The sequence below is a fragment of the Nannobrachium achirus genome, assembly GCF_963921795.1.
Source record: "Nannobrachium achirus genome assembly, chromosome: 5".
Classification (NCBI taxonomy): Eukaryota; Metazoa; Chordata; class Actinopteri; order Myctophiformes; family Myctophidae; genus Nannobrachium; species Nannobrachium achirus.
The window spans coordinates 25,970,691-25,997,637 of NC_137814.1; the positions used below are offsets into that span (position 1 = coordinate 25,970,691).

At 42.9% G+C, this 26,947-nt stretch overlaps 1 protein-coding gene across 1 annotated transcript; it reads left to right on the top strand.

Annotated features, from left to right (window-relative positions):
- Positions 1-26,718, top strand: kcnj9 (potassium inwardly rectifying channel subfamily J member 9; the record flags this gene model as incomplete). Its single annotated transcript, XM_080725186.1, has 7 exons — positions 1-286; positions 5,661-5,877; positions 14,343-14,544; positions 16,690-16,882; positions 17,228-17,425; positions 23,806-23,936; positions 26,443-26,718. 7 exons carry the CDS (start codon positions 1-3, stop codon positions 26,716-26,718), a joined length of 1,503 nt encoding a protein of 500 aa, XP_080581312.1.
- Between the last annotated feature and the right edge of the window lie 229 nt (positions 26,719-26,947).

The window sequence follows — 26,947 nt, forward strand, 5'->3', positions numbered from 1 at the left end:
ATGGCTCTAGACAAGTCGGCCCTCTCCTCCCGGCCAACGTCCCTCTCCCTCCCGGGGGAGAAGCTCGGGGAGGGGGAGGGGGACAAGGAGGTGGAGGTGGCCGTCCTCAACCTATCGGAGGACCTGGGCCACGTCGTTACCACGGAGATGTCCCCACCCCCACCGCCCCTGGCCAAGGTCAGGAGGTCCTTCGCCAACAAGCTGCTGGAGCGAGAGGCCACCGCCAATCAGCCCCGCCAGAAGACCCCGGGGGGGCCGGAGAAAGAGAGGGGGCGCTTCGGCTGGGGTGAGTGAGGGCAGCGTGTCCATTGTACAGTAAGCAGCACTATGGAACCATGACTGTGTTGTTTTCAAACATCAAAAGTGGATGGCAGAGTCCACAGCACAACTAGTGATGACTTTTTTTAACATTTTTATTCCACGATTTTGTAACCCATTTTTTCAACCAGTGCCAATTGCCTATTGTAATCCTGGGCTCTGCACTCCCTCTGCCGCGCCTGAGGAGACAATGGACTGACCTCATGCTTTCTTCTATGCATGAGTAGTCCAAGTTGCTTCTTTTCACCTGACAGGGGGTAGTTTCCCCGGTTTGGACGTAGCGGAAAGGAACTGGTTTATTCCAACCAGTTCCTTTCCTCTCCATCAGGTGCCCCGGCTGGCCAGGGGGAGGCATTATTATTGTGGCTCGCCGAAGGCGAGAACACTATGTTATCCTCATCATTTATAGAGTGAGTTCCGCCGCATATTTCCGCCGCAGACAGTTGGCATATTTCTGCCAATTATATGCCGCAGACAGTAGAAAGGCAGAGCCACTAGCCAATGAGGTGGCATGACTGTATTTGTGCCGCAGACAGTACACCTCATTGGCAGAGCCACTAGCCAATGAGGTGGAGTATTGGTTGAGCTTTTCATGACAGTTAGCACGCTGCAGAATATAGTCACGAGCGAGCCCACACTGTTTCGTAGAACAGAATTTCTGGTTATTATTGCCAGACCCATGAAATGGGTAGGCCTACATAAGCAAATGTCGGTCCGGGTTTTCTATATAAAGGGTATATATGATGATGACATGATGATGACATGCCTACAAAAGGCATGATGTCATAAATGATGATGACAGACAGGGGGTCTGGCACAACCAGGTTGACCTGGTCTAGTTAACTATAGTGATGACAATGGTGAACAATATGGTCACTGTCGGGCAGAAACCTTGTATCTCCAAGTTTCAAATTTGAATTTTTTTTTCACAAAGTAAAGCACTGCTTCATCACACAAGGCCATCGCACAAAAGTAGTGAAAACAGCCGATCTACAAGTGTGCTTGTAGATCGGCTGTTTTCACTAGTTTAAATTATTTTAAAAATGATAAACACAAAACAACCGGTTTTGGACGTACAAGGTTTCCACCCGACAACGACGATATATTTATGTGTTTACTGCTATAGGGCTTGGTCCTCACTAATGCTCATGATAAAATGGTACAATTTCTTTCTACTCAATCGGTGTCTCTTAGGAGGGCTGTGGACACTGGACAGAAACTCACCTACCAGTGAGATCATCGTTAAGGCCCATTCCCACTGGGCCAGATAACAGATAAAAAAATCTCTTTCTCCAGATATTTTTCCATTCAAGTGGATGGTAGATACAGATAAAAAAAATATCTGTCACAGATAAAAGAAATATCTGTGACATGTATTTTTTTTTATCTGTATCTACCATCCACTTGAATGGAAAAAATATCTGGAGAAAGAGATGTTTTTTATCTGTTATCTGGTATTTATTTAGTTTGATTGATATTAACACAAGATCAATAGCTTCCGTTATAGCATGCTAACTGTCCAGGAGTAGAAATAGATTATAGCCTGTTGTTTCTATTAGCTTGGATTCCCCATCGATGATGTCACTGGTAGGTACGTTTCTGAACTGTCCACAGCCCTATTCTGAGTCACAGACGGGGTAGACAAAAATGGTACCATATTATAATGGGCATTAGTGAGGACCAATTATACGAAGACAGGTTGAACATAGGTGAAGTCGTCCTGTAAGGCTGTAAGTCAGTGGTAGGCAACAGGCGGCCTGCGGGCCAGCGATAATATCTGGCCAGACAAATTATTTTGTAAATCATTTACAATAGCTGACTGACAGTCTATCTTTGAATTGATAACCGGGTAGGATGAACAAATAGTTCCATTCCATTTCCATGCCACATTCAAGGATGCACAAAAACAATTACCTTAGCATTTCAGTGTACACCTACAACATTTGATTCAACATGCTTTTCTATCAATTGTTATACCACACACACACAACCTTTATAACAAAATATGGTAGTTATTATTATTTTATATGGTTGTCTGTTGTAGGTTTCAGGTCCTAAATTAGCCATTGATTGTATTCTGGCCCACCATCTAATGTCTTTGAAAAAGTTTGGCTTTTTTTTAAGTCTACAGTGGAGACTGGAGAGAGACAGGAAACAGAGAGAGAGTAGGGTAGTGACATTAAGTTTGAACAAAGATTGTGTGCCTTAATGGGGGGAAATGGACACAAAAGTTGACCGTAGCTGGCACCTTGTCCTTGACTTAAGTTCCCTAAAGGTTGCGACTAGTGCACAGTGATGTTACTAGGTTTTCAATGTAATGGGTCCCGGGACCCACAGGTGGTCATTCAAATGGGTCCCAGAAAAGTTTTATGAGTCCTCAATACAATGTTTTCGAGCACTGTGAGCTTGTAGAACGGCTATTTTCAAAATGTTTGCCTATTTCTTATATTTATTTTACAATTTGGCTAATGTTTGAACTTAGAACTACTAAAACTACTAAAACATGTGCCCCTAATGAATTCGGGCGTGCAAAATGGCGTCGGATGTTGGTGGAATCAAAACATTGACGTTTCTATCGCCTGTTTAAGACTTTCTACGTGGATTTTATTTGTGTTAACGTAGGGTAAAGTAGGATGCTTTCACCCATGAACAATGGTGGTGTCTGTGGAATTTTAAAATGTTTTTCTTTTACCGCGACCCGGTAAATTATTTTAACATGGACTCCAATGGAGGCGCATCCCCGGGACCCCAGGACCATGACATGAATGAGTCCCTGGGCGACTTGAATGAGTTTTTGATGCGGGATGCGCACGTAATGACATCATTGAGTGCATCTCTTTCAGTATTGTTTATTGCAATATCTTTTTTCCCATCTCCTCAAGAGATGTGTGCTTATTGACCGAATGTGGATCGGCTGCCTTCACATAATGCGTATTGACTGACCAACCCCATCTCCACACCCCTGCAATAGTTTGGACTCTCATATCTGATTAATGGAGACTTCTGCTGCAGTGCTGCACACGTCATCGATTTGGATGACCTTGAACATTCTTATTACCGTTCCCCTTCCATAAGTCCTCCTCTTTCCTTTTGGCTCACATTTCAGGTGATGCTGTATTCCTCACCTCCATTATAATAACTCTCTTTCTCTCGCTCTTCACTTATAAGTCCTGCCAATATGGATCCCCTCATAACTCTCTCTGGCCACACACACACACACACACACACACACACACACACACACACACACACACACACACACACACACACACACACACACACACACACACACACACACACACACACACACACACACACCTCCCCTTGTTCTCACAGCCTCACAGCTTGCTCTTATTCCCTGGAAGAGTGAGATGGGAGTAGTATAGCTCAGAGTACATTCTGTCCTGTATCTTGTTTGAGCATTCAAATAGTATTTGAGTGTGATGAAAACCAGTATAGAGGTTTAGTTGTAGCCGCATAAAAAGAAAAGTACACTGTGTTTTTTCTTTGATATATGAAACACAAAGCCAGAGATGTTAAACATTGATGCGTTATTATCCCCCCCCCCTCCCCCCCTTTTCTGTCCTTGCCAGTTAATTCCCAGTTCCCCTTGTATTGTGGTCCCTTATCGCTGCTGATCCCTACTAATTGGTTCCTTATAGGGAGGGTGTAGACAAGCACACGTCTCCGCCGATACATGCGACACTGCCAGTCTGCTTCTTTTCACATGACGGTGAGGAGTTTCACCGGGAGGATGTAACACATGCAGAGGAATGTGCTATTCTTCTCAGTTCAGCGCCCCACTGAACAGGCACCCTGACCAGCCTGTAGGAGGCACTATAGTGCAGTGACAGAGATCGCCCCCTCCACGCCCAACTTGGAGCGCCCAGCCAAGCAGAATCGAAACCCTGGCTTCTGTATTGTTGATGGCTACAGCCCATGTGCTGAGCATTTGGCTCTGACTGTCCAAACTCTTAGAGGTGCTACAGTATGATATTGCACTCGTCGTCAGTGTCAGTGTGTAATGACAGCAGACAGAGCGCTTGTTGGGGGAATCAGGAGGTTCCCGGGTTAATCCCAGTTCCTTGCATTGTGTCGAAGTATCCTTGAGCAAGCAAGATGGGCAGTTCTGATGAGCAGGTTGGCAAATGGCACCTTGCATGGCTGCCTCCACACTTGGTGTGTGAATGAGTGGATGTAACGCATACTTTTTCCATTGAAAAAAGGTGCTATTGTACGGTAAATTAAGACACACAATTCTCTCCCTCAGCTGTTTCTGTTTTACATTCATAATTTATAATTTTGCTTCTAGGCATTCAGCTGGTGCCGTTATCCACAGTGACCTACAATGAGTGCAAGAACAGAATATGTGTATAAATTACCGTATCTCTGTTCTGTATATGTATCTCCTTTGCGTATCTCACAAACCGCTCATCTGATCGTCTTCACACTTGGCAGGTGTATTGCTGAGGACCCAGGGAAGTCAGTTGATCGGATTAACTATGAACTGGAGATAATGGAAGTACGGACACACAGGCATACATTCAGTACAGAGATTCCTGGAATAGATAGAAAGATAGATGTTGAACCTATAGGCTTGTATAGCTAATAGCTATGGTGTGATATACTACTGTAAGTCCAAATATTTTCATCCATCATCTTTTCCTTCTGTGCTATGTGATCAAGGAACTGGAATTAATGATTCCATTTACTCTCATTGTATGGTGAAAAAGTCTCACCATCACACAATCTATTTCTGCTTTTCTCTCCTAACATCAGCAGAAATGCAGAGGCTTCATACCATGACAGCACTTGTCACTTGCATGTCTCCTAATCTTAAAGAGGAACTACAGTAAACCCTTGGCCACTTTTGTGCCTACTCAGTGAATTTGCACTCATCTAAAATACCTGGCTGAGCTTGGAACACTGTAAACAACACAGCTATAGCTATTACAAATTACCACCTAACTGCTTGTAGATCAAATATAGCTGATAACGATGCTATTTATAAAAAGGTAAATAATGGCTGCGGTTTAGTTTCCCTTTAATTCAGAATCCACTGACCACATGGTACATTATTTCCTTTGACACCTTTCAATTATCTAAGCACCGAACAGGGAGAACATAATTTTTCCTCTGTCCTGTCCTGTCCTGTCCTGTCCTGTCCTGTCCTGTCCTGTCCTGTCCTGTCCTGTCCTGTCCTGTCCTGTCCTGTCCTGTCCTGTCCTGTCCGTGTCTTCTAAAATGTACCTTCTGGGTAACTGAATTTCCCCCGTGGGATAATAAAGGTATCTATCTATCTATCTATCTATCTAAAATCTTCTCTCCTCTCCCCTCCTCAGCCCGGAGCCGGCGACGCAAGCGCCAACGCTACGTGGAGAAGAATGGCCGCTGCAACGTGCAGCACGGCAACATGCAAGAGACCTACCGCTACCTGATGGACATCTTCACCACGCTGGTGGACCTCAACTGGCGCTGCTCGCTCTTTGTCTTCGTCATGGCGTACGCCGTCACCTGGCTCTTCTTCGGTGCCATCTGGTACCTCATTGCCTACTGCAGGTGAGTGAGGGGGGGACATGAGTAATATGTGGATGAGTGAGGCAAAAAAAAGAAGTTGTTTTGAGCAGGAGCTGTTATTTCAGATTTTGAATAAACAAACAAGGAAGCGCTGCATATGGGTCCGTAATGATCAGAAACTGAAAGGGGTCACAGGTGCAGCGCACAGCTTTAACAGTTGGTGAGACGAAGGAGAGCTCCAGGCAGGAACAGCCCCACAGCACTGGAGAACTCTACGCACCTGTGTCACTTCAAGACCTCAGGAGGGGACCCATCCTGTTCTTCCCCGGAGGAGCCTCTTGTTGGTTAAAAAAAAGAATAGAGCAGGAGAGGGAAGTTTAGCCTTGGCCAGGAAGAGGAGGTGGGCAGTGATTTGGCCACCACTGCCGACCCTGCCATCAGGAGGGTGTAGCGGTTCAAGGGTCGAAACACCTGATGATCGATGGGTCCACCTGAAGACATCAGATTTTCCTGGCCAAGGCTACATTCACCAAACATGAATGGAGGAGAAGCATCGTTAGATGTAATTATAATCAAAGCAGATGCTCTTTGGGGAGCGTTCAATTGTAGGTCAACACGAAGTTCCTTCCCTTGTTGTAGGCTGACATCCAATGTTGAAAAACAGGTGAACTTGGGTGAGAAAGATCCAAGGCACTCCGCTCAGTTGAGTATTTTTTTAAAGTCTTTATTTTGTCATTGGACCCTGATGAAGGCCCTTGGTCACATGTGCGTTTTTTTAAACTTTGCCTAGCAAAGCCATGACAAAATAAAAGGCTTTTTAAAAACAATACTGAACTCAGTGGAGTGCCTTGGATCTTTTCTTTTAAATTGCCTGAAAAATCATTGAGGGTGATGAATGTTATTATGATGCCAAGATGAATACAAATGTAATAATTGTGGGCTCGCCGAAGGCGAGAACACCTTGTTATCCTCATTATTTATAGAGTGAGTTCCGCCGCATATTTCCGCCGCAGACAATTGGCAATTTGTGCCGCAGACAGTAGAAAGGCAGAGCCACTAGCCAATGAGTATTGGAGTATTGGAGTATTGGTTGAGCTTCACATGACAGTTAGCACACTGCAGAATATAGTCACGTTGGCAAACATAAGAAATGAGTTTTTATTTTAGTTATTGTTGTGGGCTCGCCTGAAAGACGAGAACACTGTTATCTTCATTATTGCCAGACCCATGAAATGGGTAGGCCTACATAAGCAAATGTCGGTCTGTCCGGGTTTTCTATATAAAGGGTATATATGATGATGACATGATGATGACATGCCTACAAAAGGCATGATGTCATAAATGATGATGACAGACAGGGGGTCTGGCACAACCAGGTTGACCTGGTCTAGTTTATATATAGTGAGTTCCGTCACAGACAGTATAAAGGCAGTTATTTATATAGTGAGTTCCGTCGCAGACAGTACAAAGGCAGGGCCCTTAGCCAATGAGGTGCAATTGAGGTGTGGAAAATCTGTGGAGTGGTCTTAGCTGAAGTATTGGTTGAACTTCACATGATAGTTAGCACACTGCAGAATATAGTCACGAGCGAGCCCACACTGTTTCGTAGGAACAGTATTTCTAGTTCAACATGAAATCTTCAAGGTTCAAGGTAGACGTTTTTGTTACATCTTGTGTACAGGTACATAAGAGTAAAACTTATTTTCTTTTGGCTTCTTTCAGACAATGCAGCAGTATGTACAGTATATTAATAACAAATATAGCTGCAAGCAGCGATAAAGTGGCCAAGGTAGAAAAAGTAGGAAAGCAAAAAAGCATCAAGGGAAAGCAAAGAAGAAATCAAAGAAAAACTAGAAGCAGTGTTCTTCCGAACAGGTCTCCAGCAGGTCAGGTGTTTTTTTTGGCCTAGTGGTGACTATAATAGGCCAAAGTCAAAAGGGTACCACGTGTTCTTTGGCCTTTCACAGCAATCGGACGCTGCATGCGGGATTTGAGGCATTTTGTTCCAAAAATGGGTTTTGCAAAAATTGACCCGCTGGTGGCGCTATAACAGGCCAATGTGAGAAGGGTGGCATCTGTTCCTTGGCCTAGTGGGAATGTGCGTGCAAAATCTCACACAAATAGCAGGCTGCGTTTGAGACATTTTGTTCAAAAAGGAGCAATCCTGCAAACCTTGGAATTCAATGTTAGCCAATTAGAAAAATATGATATTGGACAAATCCGTCATGATTACATCACTGTAGAGATACTGTGTGCCCATTTGTGTGATTATCGGATAAAATCTGAAGGAGTAATATCGAAGAATGCGTTTTCGGCCTTCTGGTGGCGCTATAAATGACAGAGACTCTGCCGATTTTACACTAATCGGCATAGTTATTGGTAAAAGCACAAATTGACCTCTACACATCATGTATGCAAAAGACTATATGCAACAGACATAAAATAGTTCCAAAGAACTCCTCAAGGTTTTAACTCAATATCTTTATTTTCCAACTTTTTCATTAGTTGTCTTTGTTGAAGAGTTGGTCATCAGGTTGTAAACCTTCAAAACAGAGGGTTAACAACCTAGCCATTTTCAGGCATGTCTTTTAAATCACAATGTTTTCAAATAATTCAAGTAGTAAACGTCTTCAAATAAAGTTTTTAAACATTAAGTATTGTGAAGTCTGAACCCAAACCAGCACACGGAAACAGTTCTCAAGGTGAAAACGCAATAAGCGTTGTTTTATTCAATGGGGCGTTCCCCTAAAACATGAAATAAAGTTCTTCCCAAAACCGGGGCTTTTGACTCAAAATATGCTTCTTTCCAGAACTTAACAAACAGGGGTTACATTCGAAACATATGTTTCACAGTATGCCGTTGCTTCCATTAACACATGCCATTTCTCTTCCAAGACTCAGATGCAGCTCCTAATTTGCCTACAATGGGAACAGATAGAACCACCATTAGCAATGTGGCAAAATACAGAGCAAATGTGCGACAGAGGAGAACATAGTGGAGTTTTGCTTACTGCTCGATGGAAGAGTCCCTTCGAGAGCCAGCTACACAGTGAAGCAGAGCTCGGTGGTTAAGAGCAAAAACATTTGGATTGCCTGACTCGGAGAAGCTGTGTTGCGGCCAGGTGCTGACAAATCAAACTGATTGCAACAAGCAGCCATCTTAGCTGCTGCATTCTGGGAAATGTAGTTTTTCTGAAAACCAAACTAAGCCATCAGTTAGATTCAGTTCACATGCAAAAAACAGGGCCTGGATAAAAAAAAAAAAAAGAAAAATCAACTAATCAGCCGATCTACAAGGTTAAAACAAAATAAAGTCAACAGATCTGCTGATTTGGAGGTTATGATTTGCCATCCAGTTTGCGTGATTTTAGGCCAAAATCTGTAGGAGCAGTGTTGAAAAATGTTTTGCAAGAATCGGCCTCATGGTGGCGCTGGAGGGCCATATGAGAAATCAGGCAGCCAAGGAGTGTGTGCAAAGTTTGGCATGGATAGGGGCAATGGTAGCGGAGATATGAATAGGGCAAAAGTATGATGTCACACGGACAGAGTGACAGCCGGTGGAGGTTTCGATAGTAACTGCGACCTAACAGTCGCAATAATACTCACATCTCTTTAGTTAAATGCTTACATTAAAGAAAGAGATGAGGCCACACCCCAAACAATAGTGGACACAGGCAATCATCCACAACTAAACACTCCTGACAATATAAAACACATTCTCACTGTAAACCATAGAACCAAAATAACACAGTAAAACGGTAAAAGAGACCATACAAAACACTTACCGGTTAACAGAGCAGCACACAGCCTCCTCAACTCAGCAGTGTTTTGCTCAAACTGTTCAGATGGATTCAATCGGCCGACGCCCAACAAGCAACCATCTTAGCTGCTGCATTCTGGGAAATGTAGTTTTTCTGAAAACCAAACATTAGATTCAGTTCACAGGCAAAAAAACTAAAACAAAAAAAATCAACTAATCAGCCGATCTACAAGCTTAAAACAAAATAAAGTCGACAAATCTGCTTATCTACAAGCAATAATTACATTCCCGAAATGAATCTTTTTACATTCCAATCCCAAAACCAGAAACAAACATTTCCGAGCCACATGTTCACTTACCAATTATCTTAGTCACGCAGCCTCAGTGTCAATATCAGAGTCGGTCAGGTGGATCTAAAAGCAATATAGTGTGGGGTTAAATATAAATGGAGTAATGCTGTTAGAAATTGGAATAGTCTTGAAATGAAATGTGTACAAACCTGCAGCAGCTCCAATGAGGTTACTGAACAAACTGAAGAAAGACTGTCTTTATACAGGGTGTGGTGATTACGAATGCTTGGCAGCTGTGACTCAGGGACCGTGGTCAAAACATTGCATGTGAAAAATAAGAATATATTCCATTTGAAAAATAAAATAAAATGACTGTAATTCCCGCTGAACCGTGGGTTACAAGTGCACAAGTGCACAGTGCACTAACCTACATTATTGCAAAGTGTGATTAAAATGTGACTTTGAATGTATGTTTTAGAGGCAGAAGAATAATTTGCCAGCAGCATCAACCATGCTTCCAAACACACTGAGCACGCACGCACGCACGCACGCACGCACGCACGCACGCACACACACACACACACACACACACACACACCTGTGCCTAACCATTCTGCATTAGAGGTGGGATTTATTGCTCTTTGAAGTGAGACAGTACCATCGATCTGGCTCACTAAAAAGAGCCGTTCAAAAGACTGGCTCATTTGGCTCCTTGTATATTTATATATTTTTAAGAAGAATTTGTTTAAACATGAATCCACAAGGTGGCACCACATTTCTCTGCTGACAGTTGAGATCACAATTTAGTATTTACCCTTTTCATAAAATGTGTGTGTAAATTAAGCTACCTTGACTTTTGTTATTCATAAAACACCAAAAAAAACAAGCAGGCAACAATGAACTCGCTCCTCCACTTGTTCTCTCTCTCTCACTCACTCACTGTACTCAGTCAGTACTCAGTGGAGTAGCAAGGAGATGTTGAATTGGGGGGAGGGGGTCTCCCCCCCAAATGAACGTCTCTCTACTGCGCGAACCGGATCCCAACGTTCACTTCAAAGAGCCGTTCAAAAGATTTGATTCGTTCGCGAACGTCCCAGCTCTATTCTGCATCTAGCCTAAGGCCCAGATCATGGGAAAACCCTACTCACGTCAGGGTGGGGGGTCCCCAGTTCAAATATGATTATTTTTGGTTTCAGTGATATTTGGACTTACCCTCTACAGTAGTTCATCATGAAAATTTTACTTTGCATGTATTTTTTAGAGGCAGAAGAATAATTTGCATAAAACTTACAATGTTGATTGAATTATTAAAAAAGCATGTTTCAATTTAAAAAAAAACGATCCGGCAGATCTTTAGATATTGGTCCAAAGTTCATGTAAAAAAAGTTCAGTGCACGTGACGCGAAAGTTCCGGAATAAAAGCGGGTTTAAGTGTTTTACAAACTGCTCAAAATGGCGGAAAATCTAAGGGCGGAGCTTACTTAACAAAGACACAGATGTCTTCCGCTTGAGTCAAGGCACGCGTGTAAGCAAGTTGCATGTCTTCAAACGAAACGAGGCATGACTTATGCCCCTTTAAAGTTTGAGTTTTCAAACGCTTCGTATAGCGCCCCCCTTTGGCCAATTGGAGTAAGATTGCTTTCAGTGATATTTGGACTAACCCTCTACATATTTGCCAAATGCCATGAACGTGTCACTTTGCATGTATGATTTAGAGGCAGAAGAATAATTTACATAAAACTGCAACGTTGAGTGAATTATTAAAAAATAATGTTTCGCTTTAAAGAAAATCCGCCTAACTTCTCGGACCGTATTGGTCCAAAGTTCATGTAAAAAAAGTTTCGCGCACGTTACGCGAAAATCCCAGGAGGAGATACATTTTGACTGTTTTTCATATAATTCAAAATTGTGGGAGAAGTAAAGGTCAGAGGTCAAAAGTCACAGCGTAAAAGTTGTTCGGCATGAGGAGACGCATAAGTGTATACAGGTTTCATTGCTGTACCTGAAACAGGGCATGAGCTACACTTGTTCAAAGTTGGCATTTTCAAAGGCTTCCTACAGCGCCACCCTTTGGCCGATTGTTGCGAGTTTCGCGTTTTAGCCGTTTGGCATAGTCCTCTGCCATACTGCCGAGTTTCGTAAAAAGCGACTGCACGGTCTAGCCGCTAGAGAAAAAGTGGCGGAAGAAGGAGATGAAGTCCAATATCTATAAGTGGCCAAGGGCTTGGCCACTTCGTGGCCCTTGGCCACTAATAATAACAACAAACAACAAATAACGGTATTCAGTTTTAGGTCAAGGTCTGCTGCACACAGATACTAAAAGCAATCTTTCATACTAGGTCGGACCTATGCAATGGCAGTCGCTGGAGTGAGTTAAAATAGGATCATGGTTTACGATTATTTTTTCTGACTAGAGCTTTATAGATATACTGTACAGAACAGATACCGATGATTATTGCGCCCCTCAGCCAGAGAAGTCCAACCGACCTTATCAAAGAGCATACATTGTGAGTACTGTGGCTGTCACCAGTAATAAACCATAGAGCTGAGTGATAAAGGGAGTCTACGGGCTTGAGTGGGTCTGTAAATGATGTCTCCACCCAGCACTGATAGGAAAGTAGCTTCAACAATCCTTTTCCAACAAATCAAAGGAAAATTGCTTTCATTTCTGACATAGCTCTCCAGAAAGGTTGATGTGGTGTTCTAAAGTGAATTTGTCATTGTCATTTGAAACAGATATCAAGATACTTGTATTCTGTAACTCTTTCAGTATTTGACCCGTTGTGATATTAAATGCAGATTTTTCTGGATAGGGTGGAGAAAGAGACAGGAAACACAGCGAAGGGGCAGGGGAGTCATATTATGCAGCAAATGGTCCGGTGTGGCTGTAAGGCATTATAGCCCATGTGGTACGCAACGCGGCTTAGCCACTCGGCTACCGGGTCACCTCAATTGTCTCTGAATTTGGTTTTATTAGTATTAACCGTCAGTTTTAAGATAACTGCGAAAGGATGCCATTGGTTGCCTTTATGAATTCATGCTCATGTTTATTAGTTTGCACAGTGGGAGGCAGGGAAATACTCATGTAACAGCCGGCCTACTGTATGTAAGCACATAGAGAAGCTCCAGCAGCCACAGATGAATCACCGCCCAGTCTATTTCCATGTTTCCAAACCTATATATACATCTTGGCTGCCTACTGTCTATTCTTTCTACTCTCAACGCCCACTTTGTCACCTCTCATCTCATGCTTGCTTCTTCTTTCTTACACATTCTCCCTTCCTCCCTAAGTCTCAAATAGCAGCCGCCTGAAGGTGACTTTTCATACCAATTTTGAAGGAGGCTAGGGAATTGCACTCCAGTGTTGTACCCGAACGCGTTCAATGAACAATCGTTCATGAACACGTTCATATTTTGGGCGAACGTGAACTGAACGTTCTTTGTTTTCGCTTGATGTTCGAACGCGTTCATTCTGACGCCCGTGAGCGGCGTTCGTCGGCTTTCGTCGACCGTTTATGCGGCGGTCCGCGCCTCCGCGGTCGTCTCGTCTGTCCTCTCGTCTCTTTTCATTCACATGCTCCAATAGCAAGCACTGCGCGCAGCTCCTCGCGAAGGTTGATATGCGGTGCTGTCTGTAGCTGGTGCTTCATAACATGAAGCAGTGTGAATCTCCTCCTCGTTACGTCTCGCAGTCGCAACTCGCAAGTATAGCCTGATTGGCGAAAATACCTGATCTGCAAGCTCACAACGCGTCGCATCCACGAGACAATGTAGATCAGTTATTTTAACCAACGTGGAAACATGCTGTGCGCGAGGTTTAGAAACTTCTGCCTTCAGCCCTTCACAATAAGGGTGCAGGAAGACTGGGCACTGGGCACCTAAATATTGTGGGCACCTCAATGTTAAGTTTCTTTTTTTTTTTTTTTTTATAGCCAAAAGTATAAAAATATTATGTTTAAAAAAAGAACTAAAAAGAACGAAGTTAGTTCATTTCGGGGAACCATGAACTTTAGTTCAAAATGAAGAATTATGAACTATGAAATGAACTAGTTCATTTTAGAAGTTTTGAACTTGAACTTGAACCCAACACTGTTGCACTCCTTCCGCAAGCCTTAAAGGAGTGCAAATCCCTAGCCTCCTTCAAAATTGGTATGAAAAGTCACCTTCAGGCGGCTGCTACTCGAGACTTGTAAATAGACTAAGCCCCCTTGTTTCCACCCGCCCCCTTTTTTCTAGCCATTTTCTGTGATGTTATCCTATGTAGTACTATGTTCTATCGGTCTGTCTTTCAATGTTATATGAGATACATAAAGTGGTTCCTGTGTAAATAAGGGTTACTAGGATCTCCTTTTAGTTGATCTTGTGTACCAGTGATTTGTGCTGTCATTGCAAACTGCTAATAAACTCTTCAATCAATCAATCAATCCCTCACTCTTTATCTCTCCCACCACCCCAAGGGGTGACCTGGACCACCTGGAGGACACGACGTGGACGCCGTGCGTCAACAACGTCAACGGCTTCATCTCGGCCTTCCTGTTCTCCATCGAGACGGAGACCACCATCGGCTACGGCCACCGCGTCATCACGGACCAGTGTCCCGTGGGCACCATGCTGCTGCTGCTGCAGGCCATCCTGGGCTCCATGGTCAATGCCTTCATGGTGAGCAGGGGCGTCACAAGGGGGGGAAAAGTGGGACTGAGTTACTAGGGCCCAAGGTGGAGGGGCCTTAATTATTTTATACTTTGAAAAATAGCAGATATTCAAGCTTGTAGATCTGCTATTTTTGAAAAGTCGTGAAAATGTGTACAAATCTTGTCTTTTTTAAGCGAACATTTGTAACTCAAATTTGGCTTCTGGGGGGGGGGTCACTGGAACTAAATATTTTGAGATGGGGGGTCTCACATATCATTTTGGGGGTCCTTGACATGAAAAGGTTTGAGCACCACTGACATAGAAATATAGGTTTAAAAAAAAAACCTTAGAAGGATTCGAAATATTCAAAGACATGCACAGATTTTCAAGATTTTTCAAAAATAGTAGATCTGCAAGCTTGTAGATCTGCTATTTTTAGATCTGTCTAAATGGATCTGTCTAAATGGGTTAAACCCCCTCCCCTATGAAGAACTTTCATGGGGGGCCCGCAGTGAATCCTTGTACCCAGGGCCCAGAATTTGGTGCGACACCCCTGGGCAGAGGGGGTCGTTTTGGAGGTGATGACATACGAGACAAGTGAGCAGTCCTGTGATGATGGGGATATGAATCAGTGTTCACTTTGTCGACTTCAACAACAAGATTTTTTTTTTACGTCGACTACCCTTTTTCATAGCCGATCAACAAATAGCCGATCTACAAGCTCACAACGCAGGTCGTCTATTTTCAGCATGCAACCAAGTGTAAAATCAATAATTTTTCTTCTTATATTTAGTTGACTAAAACTAGACTAAAACTAAAACTTTCAGATGACTAAAATATGACTAAAACTAAATGACATTTTATTCAAAAGACTGATTGAAATTAAGTCAAGATTTGCTGTCAAAATGAACTCTAATATAAATGATGTCCAACCAGCATCTTGTTTGTGCACAGACAGTCCTGACCTGGAAACATGCCATTAGCAGCTGAGGGAGATGTGTGTGTCAGGCGCTCCTCTTTGCATATTAAAGCAATCTGACTCACTCACAGGATATTTATAGTCTCACTACTGTATGTTTTAAACACTGATGGTGGCGGTAATTTGGGAGACAATAAAATGACTAGATCGCAAAAAATGACATAACCACTTTAAAGGGAAACTAGGTAACTTTAAGACTATTTTTAATGTAAATGTATTATACTGTACATTTTTTAGCAGTTATTTCCCGTAATCAGTCACTCGAGTATTGTGCTGGGGTGTTGTTACCTTGCAGAAAGACACACCCCCCTCGCAGTATTTTGGTTCTGTTCCACTGTTTATGTTGACATTCATCCCTTGGTGGGACGTTTTTGTCAGGGGGAGCTGGCCAGAGCTCTTAACTTTATAGCTGCCATTGACATGTCAGCTCGTCAAATGAAAGGGTTAATACCATGACGCCGTTGACGGGTCAGCTCGTCACTCTTACTGTAAATACAGTAACACTGTTATGACTTACTGTACGTCTTGGCAGGTACATGGGTATCTTGGAGGTGTAGTGTATCTTGTACACCAGGCCCATTGCAAGATGCTGTACTCTGTCAGCTGCTTTGAGCCACCCCACGCTTTCGTGGTAATGATCGGTAAGGTGGGCCCGAGGAGGAAGACCAAGCACAACCCTAATTAGTTTGTTCTGGGCTGTTTGTAGCTTTAACTTTAAGGCAGCTGGGGCATCGCGATACCAGACAAGGACTCTGTAATCAATGAGGGGCCCAATAAGAGCACCTCCTAGTGTCTTTCGAGATTTAATATTGATCAGCGGGGCAACCCTTTGCAAGAAAGGAATTCGTTGGTTGACTTTATTGATTACCTTGGTAGTCATTTTATCACTGGATAGGTTAGCCTCCAGGATGCAACCCAGGTAGCAGATGTGTTGTTTTTTTTTCTTTCTATCACAGTGTCACCTACTTTAATTGTGAAGTTCTCAACTTTGCTAAGTTTCTGACTAGATCCGAAGAGGATACATTCAGTTTTACCTATAATAACAATAACGAAGTAGTTGGAATCAGATGACTTGAGCTGATGAAGGATTTATAGCTGCAGGATGTGACTGCAAAGCGTCAAAACAGATTTTCAGATCATTTTGAGAGCTTTATGTCGTTTTCTCTCTCTCTCTCTCTCTCTCTCTCTCTCAGGTGGGCTGCATGTTTGTGAAGATCTCTCAGCCCAACAAGCGAGCGGAGACCCTGGTGTTCTCCAAACACGCCGTCATCTCGCGGCGGGACGACAAGCTGTGCCTGATGTTCCGCGTGGGGGACCTGCGCAAGTCGCACATCGTTGGAGCCAACATGAGGGCCAAGCTCATCAAGTCCAAGCAGACGCAGGAGGGTGAGAGAGACTGGGACATGGACGCTGACATGTCAGGAACTAGTAGCAGTGTTGCCAGATTATAGAAAACTAAATTATCGTACCAGAGGCTTAAAATTATCGTATTTGAAAGATAAAACACAGGTGTGAATATGTAATTTCACAAAGATATGGTGTATTTAATTTAAGAAACAACATTGTTAGAGACTCCTACAAGACAAAAACACTTCACATATGCTGCGTGGTATGGCAACATGTCATGACTGCGTGCATGATACCAGTCATGTTGCCATACCTTAGTTTTTGCGCCACTGTACCGTTTTCAAATGTCATGATGGTGACAGCCCTCCTCTCCTCTCCTCTCAGGCGAGTTCATACCGCTGGACCAGACGGACATCAGCGTTGGCTTCGAGACCGGCGACGACCGTCTCTTCCTGGTCTCCCCGCTGATCATCTCTCACGAGATCGACGCCCAGTCGCCCTTCTGGGACCTGTCCCAGGGCCAGCTGGAGAAGGACGACTTCGAGATCGTGGTCATCCTGGAGGGCATGGTGGAGGCCACCGGTGAGGAGCCCACCACCAAAAGCTATACTTGAAGCTGTTATGACACGCAAAAAAGCGAAAGCTAAACCAGGCTATCTCTTTGGCTAATATTGTTGTTGACGGTGAGGAGCCCACAACCAAAAGCTATACTTGAAGCTGTTATGACACGCAAAAAAGCGAAAGCTAAACCAGGCTATCTCTTTGGCCTATATTGTTGTTGACGTCACGACGCGCCTCTACCGTACTTCACTGTACAGTACTGTCTGTCGGCTGGTCTGTTTCCCCTGGCCCACACTATTAAAACCAGGAAGTCACCTTACGTGAAAATGTCTCTTATTACTAAATATGTGCATATAAAAATTATATAACCTCTCAGATATCTCAGTTTTAGCAACATTGTTCATGTCAAGTAGTTAGTTTGGCTTATTTGATGAAATGATAATAATCGCTATGGTGGTCGGTGGATTACGACCCCCGCTGCTGGCCGGTTGAAAGCTGGATTCTAGCCGGGGAGGAGGGAGCTAAGCTGACCGTGACCGAGGTGCAGTGCTGTCATAGCGATTTTGATCATTATAATGAGTAAGCATAAACAAACTAGTTCACATGAACGATATCTATGTAATCAAGATATTCGATTGGGTACATATAGGCCTATTTTATACAAGCAGAATTACAATTAAAATACAAATCTTCCAATCCTTTTTATATTAACAGCTTGAACCCTAGTGTCCATATTCTGAGAACTGTAGCCAAAAATAGCAGATCTACAAGCTCACAACGTTGGCTATTTTTGGGAAAAGAGGTTTGGTGTAGAATGGAAAAAGAGCAGACTAGGTACATTGTAAAAGGTCAAGTTTATTAAGTATTGACGACCAAAATACACTGATGATCGTGCTGTCAAATGACGAAACTATATGGAATCTATGAAAAGGTAGTGGAGGTCCCTGCTTCATCTCTCTCTCAACTAAGGGGTCCTTGGCCTGAAAACGTTGAAGTCCCCTGACCTACTGTATAATAATGTAAAATTTCGCGGCGTGACATGACACCTTTAAAGGAGTCGTTCACCCCAAAAAGTGACTTATTCTCCATCAATTACACACCCCGTAAAACCTTGTTGAATGTTTTGTTTTTGTCGCATTGCTGAGCCTATAATTTGATGATGGAGGAGACTTTGAGTCTCCGTTGAGTCTTCTACTGGAGGCCCCACTGGTCATCAATTTATTGGCTTACAAATTGGGGTGGGCGATTTGGAAAAATATAATATCACAATATTTTCCCAAGCTGTATCACGATACACGATTTTATCACGATTCTTTTTCACGTTGGTTTTTATGGTTATTTTGCAAGGTACTTGACAAAAACTAGACTCTCTGGGTTCCTTTTGGGAGGTCTAAATTGAACTTTACAAGTATGTAACTCTGACAGTATACAAATGAGTGGAGACCTTGACATTTTAAAGTTGGAGAACTACTGATTTAGACCAAAATGCAGGTTTGAATTGAATTCTGCAATGAATCTCTGTATTAACGATTAAACAGGATGTTTTACAAGGTCACCTCAGTTGTATCACGATATACGATACCTCTGAAAATTGAGACATTGAGACATTGTATCGTCTCAACGATAATTATCACCATATCGCCCACCCCTACTTAGAAATGTGATAAAAACAAATAATTCTCCATGAAGTCAAGGCCATGGAGCTGAGCTGGACACATTGTAATAGTTCAGTTCAGTTCAGGTTTGTTTTCAGTATTGCTTTGACAAAAACAATACATATCTGTGTACGACGTACGTACAACGGTGCAATTTAGAAAAAGGCACAATCTCACGGTAGATGCCAAAAAAGGGGACAGGGAGAAGCATAATGCTTATGGAGCCCTAAACCCCTTGCTCAGTTTGCATGAATAAATGAAGTCGTCACAGTGTTTTCAGCACACTTCAAGGCTGGTTACATGAATGTGCATAGCTTGGTGCTTTGCACACATTCATAGAGCATACCCTCCCACACATAGAGGGCACAGAACCCAATATAGTTACAGCATCGACCAGACGACCAGTAATTACTGCATTAATTAATGCATACATTAATTAATACCGTAATTGCTACATCTCTGGGTCATAGACCTTCCTGTGTTAAAAGTCATCCTCTCTCTCTCTCTCTCTCCCTCTCTCTCTCTCTCTCTCTCTCTCTGTCTCTGTTTCTCTCTCTCTCTCTCTCTCTCTCTCTCTCTCTCTCTCTCTCTCTCTCTCTCTCGCTCTCTCTCTCTCTCTCTCTCTCTCTCTCTCTCTCTCTCTCTGTCTCTGTCTCTCTCTTTCTCCTTGGAAGGGTACAAAGTGAAATCCTGATTGTTAATGTACTGTAACGCTGAGAGTGTTCAAATGGACACATGAACACTGAGGATTTGACTGTGCTATCGTTCAGAATGGAACCCAAGCTGGTGTGGGTGGGTACACTGCTGATGAGTCAGGGTCAGTGTCCCAAGTGCCTTTGAACGTAAAACTGGACCACAAACTGAACTGGAATTCTTCTGAACAAAACAAATCTCAATCCCTACATCTGTAAATTGAAGAGTGACTGATAGCTTAGATACTGTACATACAATACTTACTGAGAGGCAGGGCGAATTAACAAAAACAACAATACTAAAGTATAGACCAGTGGTAGGCAACAGGCGGCCCGTGGGCCAGAACTGGCCCGCCAGGGTTAATATCTGGCCTGACAAATTATTTTGTAATAAATCATTTACAATAGCTGACTGACAGTCCAGGTAGGATATGAACGGCAATATCTTTGAATTGAATACCGAGTAGGATGAACAAATAGGTCCATTTCCATTCTTTGAATGTTATCTGTCTTCACTGTCAACTTTCCTCTTGAGACTTTTGGATAGAAAACTTCACAAACCAAAGATGCGTTTCACATGGCTTAAATAATAAATTGTTTCTCTTCGTTCTAAGGGACCCTGAACCATGAAAGAGCTCTTGTTCGAAAAGGAGTATCTGTCTCCAGATAAAATATTATTTTGAAACATTTTAATTAAATTGCCACATTCAAGGATGAGGCCTGCACAAACGATCACATTAGCATTTCTGTGTGCACCTGTAACATTTGATTCCACATGCTTTTCAATATCAATTGTTATACCACACACACACACACACACACACACACACACACACACACACACACACACACACACACACACACACACACATATTAACCTTAATAACAAAATACGGTAGTTATTATTATTTTATATAAGGTTGTTTGTTGCAAGTTCCAGGTCCTAAATCAGTGATGTTGCTAGGTTTTCAATGTAATGGGTCCCGGGACCCACAGGTGGTCATTCAAATGGGTCCCAGAATTATTTTATGGGTCCCATGCATTAAGTATTAACGGTGAAAACATCAAAAAGGACTTTAATTTAAACAAATAGTGGTAAATAGCTACTTGTATGTAGGCCTAGTTAATAAAGAACAGAAGCATGGATTTACAAGATAATCCAAATAATCTCATCAATAATGCCAGAACGCACAGCTGTGGAGACTCCACCACATGCTGCTCAGCTGGTGCAGTGAAATGACTGATAGCAGGAAGGATAGAGTTGTATGCATCCTGGGGATGCAGTGATGGTTTGGCCCGAGTCCAAACTTACTTGCTGACCCCTGCCGTACATACAATACTTACTGAGAGGCAGGGCGAATTAGCAAAAACAACAAAATGAAGAGATAGACAGTAATCCTCGGTCAACATGTGCCCTTTGATATGAATTCTCGACAACCCCAAATCTCAAAATCTATTTCCTGTTTTTGTTATCCAGTCATGGTGTTAGCTATATTGATTTATTTACATCCAGTCATTGGCCATCTTTCCTGTCAGCAGAATGCACAATGCAACAAAAGATGACTTGTATTGTCAACACCCATAATAGAGTAGGTCCCTTTGCAATTTGAGTGTGCTTGAAAAGTAATTTTAGAGAGCTGAAAATAGCAGATCAATATCTAAGAATAAGACCAAATGTGCAAAGCTGGCAGAGATTTATTGAGTGAATCCCAAAATGTCTGTCTACAGCGAACATGTGCATCTGCCATCTGACAATCTTAATATCAATAGCGCCGAGCAGAATACAGTCATGCTTATCGCAATGCGTCGTGAGCTTATAGATAATCTATTTTTGGTGCATCTCCGTGCTAGGGTTAGCAACCGTCTCTCGAAATAAGGAATCATTCCTCGTTTTGGAAACTAAAAGACGTGTCCCTTATTCAGGTTCAGGTTCAGGTTCAGGTTTATTAGTCAAATGCATATCCATACAGGTATAGACATACAATGAAATGCTTGTGCCAGGAGCACTCTCAGCCTTATTACACACAAAAAAACAAGACAACAACAGGTCACCCAGGACAACCCAAAAACAACAAAACAACCATACAGTGTAACAGTGTACAGTTTAAAAACTGCGTATATTGCACATGACTACCTACGTCTCGCTTCCATCTCTTCGTTAAGCATCCTGATTGCTTGAGCATAAAAACTATTACTGAAACGGGTGGTGTGAGATTTGATGCTCTGGTAACGTTTTTTGGATGGGAGGTGATAGAACAGGGAATGGGCGGGATGACAGCTGTCCTTTAAGATGTTCTCTGTCTTTTTCTTACAGCGTGTGTTATAGATTGTGTGTAGCTGTGGTAATTCTGTGCCAATGATTTTGGCAGCTCTCTTCACAATTCTCTGTAACTGTGTACTGTCTTGAACAGTCACGTTACCAAACCACACTGTGATGCATCCTGTCAAAACACTTTCTATGGTACAGCGATAGAAATTAACAAGAGCCTTGGTGCTCAGGCCAAATCTCCTGAGGCGCCTCAGAAAGTACAATCGCTGCTGCGCTTTCATAAGGATACCTTCGCTGTTTTGAGACCATGTGAGTGAGTTTGTTATGTGAACACCCAGGAATTTGAAACTGTCCACTATGTCTACAGGTGAACCATTTATGGTTAAGGGACTGTGATTGACTTTAGACTTCCTAAAGTCAACGATGATCTCTTTTGTTTTACTAACATTTAGAGAGAGATTGTTATTCTGGCACCATAGGGTTAGCTCTTCAATTTCCCTCCTATAGGCCCTCTCATCATCGTTGGATATTAGTCCTATAACCGTGGTGTCATCTGCAAATTTGAGAATAGAATTATTGCCACACCTGGCAACACAATCATAGGTGAACAGACTATACAACAAGGGACTGAGGCAGCAGCCCTGGGGCGCTCCCGTCCTGGTCAATATCTTAGATGAATGCTTGTTCCCTATTCGTACAGATTGTGGCCTGCCTGTCAAAAAGTCAAACAGCCAGTTGCAGATACTACTGCCAAGACCAAGACCCCTGAGTTTCAACACAAGCTTAGATGGTACAATCGTGTTAAAGGCAGAGCTATAATCTATGAAGAGTAGTCTGACATAAGAGTTCCTTTTATTGAACTAAGGGACACACTTGGTTCCTTATTTTTAACCACTTGAACCCTGCTCTAGAGCAGTGGTTCTCAACCTTTTCAGGCCGCGACCCCCAAAATAATCATATTTTAACTGAGGACCCCCCCACGCTGACAAGCACTAAGAGTTGAGGCATTACATTTTGCATAACGGTTCTATTGCGAAAATAGCAGATCTAAAGTACGTGCTCACAACTCCTCGCAACGGGAGGTGTTGTAAGCATGTAAATCTGCTATTTTCACAATGTCTGCCTCTAATATTTGGCCAATGTTTAATTTGTTATTTTAGAGGTATTACAAAGTCCTTAAATTGTCACTTTAGAAATGTGCATTTACCCTCTATACACTAGTTAAACTTTATGTTGGTTTGTTTACTGTTGAGTGAGAAAACAATGTTTCACATTAAGTTAATCATCTGGGGACCCCCCCCAACAGAATTTGGGGACCCACTTGGGGGTCCCGACCCACAGGTTGAGAACCACTGCTCTAGAGCAGTGGTTTTCAACCCTTTTCATATCGAGGTAAATGGTGCATTTATTTATTCATCATTTGTGCCACGGACCACCATTTGATGAGATTTATCCTCTCCCAAAACGTAGAATATTTTTGTTATCATGGGATTAGATTTTGTCTTTTATATAAGATGCAGAGCTGTCTAGCACAGATTGGCAAGTGTACAGACTACAGAAAGTGAAGTGTCATGATCCGTTTCTGATGTGATGTGAGGTGAGGTTTGTGCTGTAGTAGTAGTAGTAGTGGTACCTCCCGAGGCAGAGGTGTTCTCACTCACTGCCCACTGCGAATATCGATTGATTTATTCTGCAGGTTTAAACGGTGTGTGTGTGTGTGTGTGTGTGTGTGTGTGTGTGTGTGTGTGCACACGCGTGCGCGCGTGTGCGTGCACGTGTGTATAGGTATGACTTGTCAGGCGAGGAGCTCCTACCTGGCAGAGGAGGTGATGTGGGGTCACAGGTTCAGTCCCATGATGTCCCTGGCTGAAGGCTTCTTTGACATCGACTACGGGGCGTTCCATCACACGTTTGAGGTAAGAGGAGGAGGAGGAGGAGGCCTAATACATGAATAAAATCAGATAAGATACCAAGAAATAAGAGTCGGACAGCCGTTTTGATGCGAGACACTGTATTAAAAGGAGCGGACAGTTGGTTACAGAATACAGATTACAGATGCATGGTTGGTTCCTACTGACGAATTACAGAATGGAAACAGTTTATAAAGTGTTCTTATCTCATTGGATGTTTACACAATCAGTGGATGACAATAATATATTGTCACTGTCGGGCAGAAACCTTGTATCTCCAAGTTTCAAATCTGTATGTTTTTCACACAAGACTATTGCACAAAACTAGTGAAAATGTGCGAGGCGTTGTGTGCTTGTAGATCGGCTATTTTCACTAGTTTACATCATTTTTAAAACGATAAATACAAAACGAACGGTTTTGGACATACAAGGTTTCCACCCGACAACAACGATATGACAAGATGAGGTCATGGATGTTTTCATGTTGATATCTTGACAATATAGTTCATATCCAGAGAGACATCAGAAGGATGGGGTCTTTCACTTGTTGATATCTTGACATGGGCATCTGATTATTGACCATGGGTGATAGTTGACCTTACTTGTTATTAGTCCGAGAGGCGCCTTTGATTCCAGGATAGGCCATTTTAACAGGGTTCAGTCCGACCCATGCGTTCCACAACAATCCTCCATATCACTGTTGCTTGGGTCGAATGCAACAACAACTGGGCTCCAGATAGCTACGGATAATCTGCAGGCAGAGAGAGTGTACAAGGCTGCGACCTGACGTTTCTCTGTCAGCTCAGATGGCATGGCACAATATTTATTGATGAAAGATATGAATATTAACCATAAACAAATATATCTATCTATGGAGTGAAGAACAGTGGTGGAAAAAGTACTCACGCTATTAAAAGTACAAAAGTATTGGCATCAAAATGTACTTAAAGTACCAAAAGTAAAGTACTCAATTCATTATGCCGATATACTGTATGTCCCATTCACAGGTTTTCAAATGTATAAAACTAGTTTTTTTTTTAGGAGTTTTCCAAATGTTGTGTCGCACACGCTCGCTTGCACACACAGTCACACACACACACGCACACACACAGACACACACACACACGTTTGTGGCCATTACGTGTCCGAATGTCGTGTGCAATCTTGCGTTGTAAAGAGCATGCGAGAGCATGCGATAGAACCACAACATCCGGGTACGTAACTGAAACTTAATAGGCAAGCAACACTGGTGTAACAGTGCGCAACGTGATCAGTCCTAACCAATGAACTGCAGGAGCCATCAAGAACAACCTCAAGACTGACCGCATCGCCGCCGGCCCTGTTCCTGCTTTGTATAATAAGATGTCTAAAGATCTTTTGAAAATAGCAGATCTACAAGCTCACCATGCGCTGCATCGTGAGGGAACCGCTGGCATAGATGCTCCTGAATACTGTTAACAACCTTCTAAAGCAGTTAAATGGTAAATGCTAAATGGTGCAATGGCGCCTTTATCCAAGGTGCTTTACAGAGATTGTGCATTACATTCACTCATTCACACAGCGATGGCGGAGGAAACCATGCAAGGCACCAACCTGCTCACCAGGAGCAACTAGGTGTTCAGAGTCTTGCTCAGGGACTCGTCGACACCCGGGATCGAACCCTCCGTGTTTCGAAGACGGCAACTATACCCCTGAGCCACTGCATTGCCGCCCCAGTTGTTGTCAATGTGAAATTAATCAATATAGTAGCAACCACATGCATGGCCTCTTTCTCACCTGAACTGTTATCATTCAGAGGCAGCTTTTGTGTCGTGGTGTACATCGTGAATAGAGATGGTTATCAGACTAGTTGCCATTGTTCTATCAGCGCTCTCCTGCACAGAGGGTTGTGGACGTTGCTATGACGACCGGCTGCATCGACATGGGTACTATCTGCAGTATAAAAGAAAGTACAAGTAGGCTACGGGGTATAGCAAAAGTGAGTAGAGGTTTTGGATAGATTGAATACTGTATCTATTTACGTAGATACAGTAAAAAAATATATGTTTATATGGCTTCAGTTTATAGTTTACAGTTTAGGCATTTAGCAGACGCTTTTAATCCAAAGCGACTTACAATAAGCAGATACAACATCACAATAATAAACAAGATAATAGGTCAGTACATTAACAGCAATATAACAATGTAAATGGATATCTATCTAGAGAACAACACAATATAATCAAAGTTCTAAAGAAACCTAAAAAAAACAAAAACAAATGCTACATAGCTTCATGTATGGCTAGAAGGATAACACAAAAAAGTCTTGCATGGGAACTTGTTTCCATTGTGGTCTTGTGTTTCAATTGATCAACAGAACATAATGTAGATGTATAACACTGCTAAATGTAGGGGGAACCAGATCGTATGCAGTGGAGAAGAGCCATACAAGGATTTGCAGTGGTGTAAAGTAACTAAGTACATTTACTTAAGTACTGTACTTAAGTAAAATGTTTACCCCCCCCCCCCCCAGGTGGACACGCCCACCTGCTCGGCGCGAGAGCTCTCATTGGCTGCCGCCAGACTGGAGGCTCACCTGTATTGGTCGATTTCCAGCAAGCTGGACGAAGAGCCCGGCCTGGCTGGCGACGAGGCGGGGAAACAGCTGGACAGGGGCTCGGCCAATGGGAAGGGAGGGGTGGGGCCGACCTTTATCGTCGGGGAGATCACGCATATCCACGAGCAATCGGGAGGACTGGGGGAGCTGAACGGCAGCGTCGCCACGGACCCGTCAGAGTCGGAGGCCTAGCGGAGAGAATGTTTACAGCGTTTTAACATGTGTGTCATTACGATCGTTTGTTGTGTTTTAATTGTTTTATTTAAGAAGTTTACTCCATTAAAGGACATTAAAAGGACATTAAACTCCGCCCTAAATCACTTCTAGGCTCATTTTCCTGCTTATATTGATCCAAAAAGACTGTCCATGGGGTCTATTAGGCAGAAAAGTTCCCCCAGCAGAACCCAGCAGCTCTCATAGC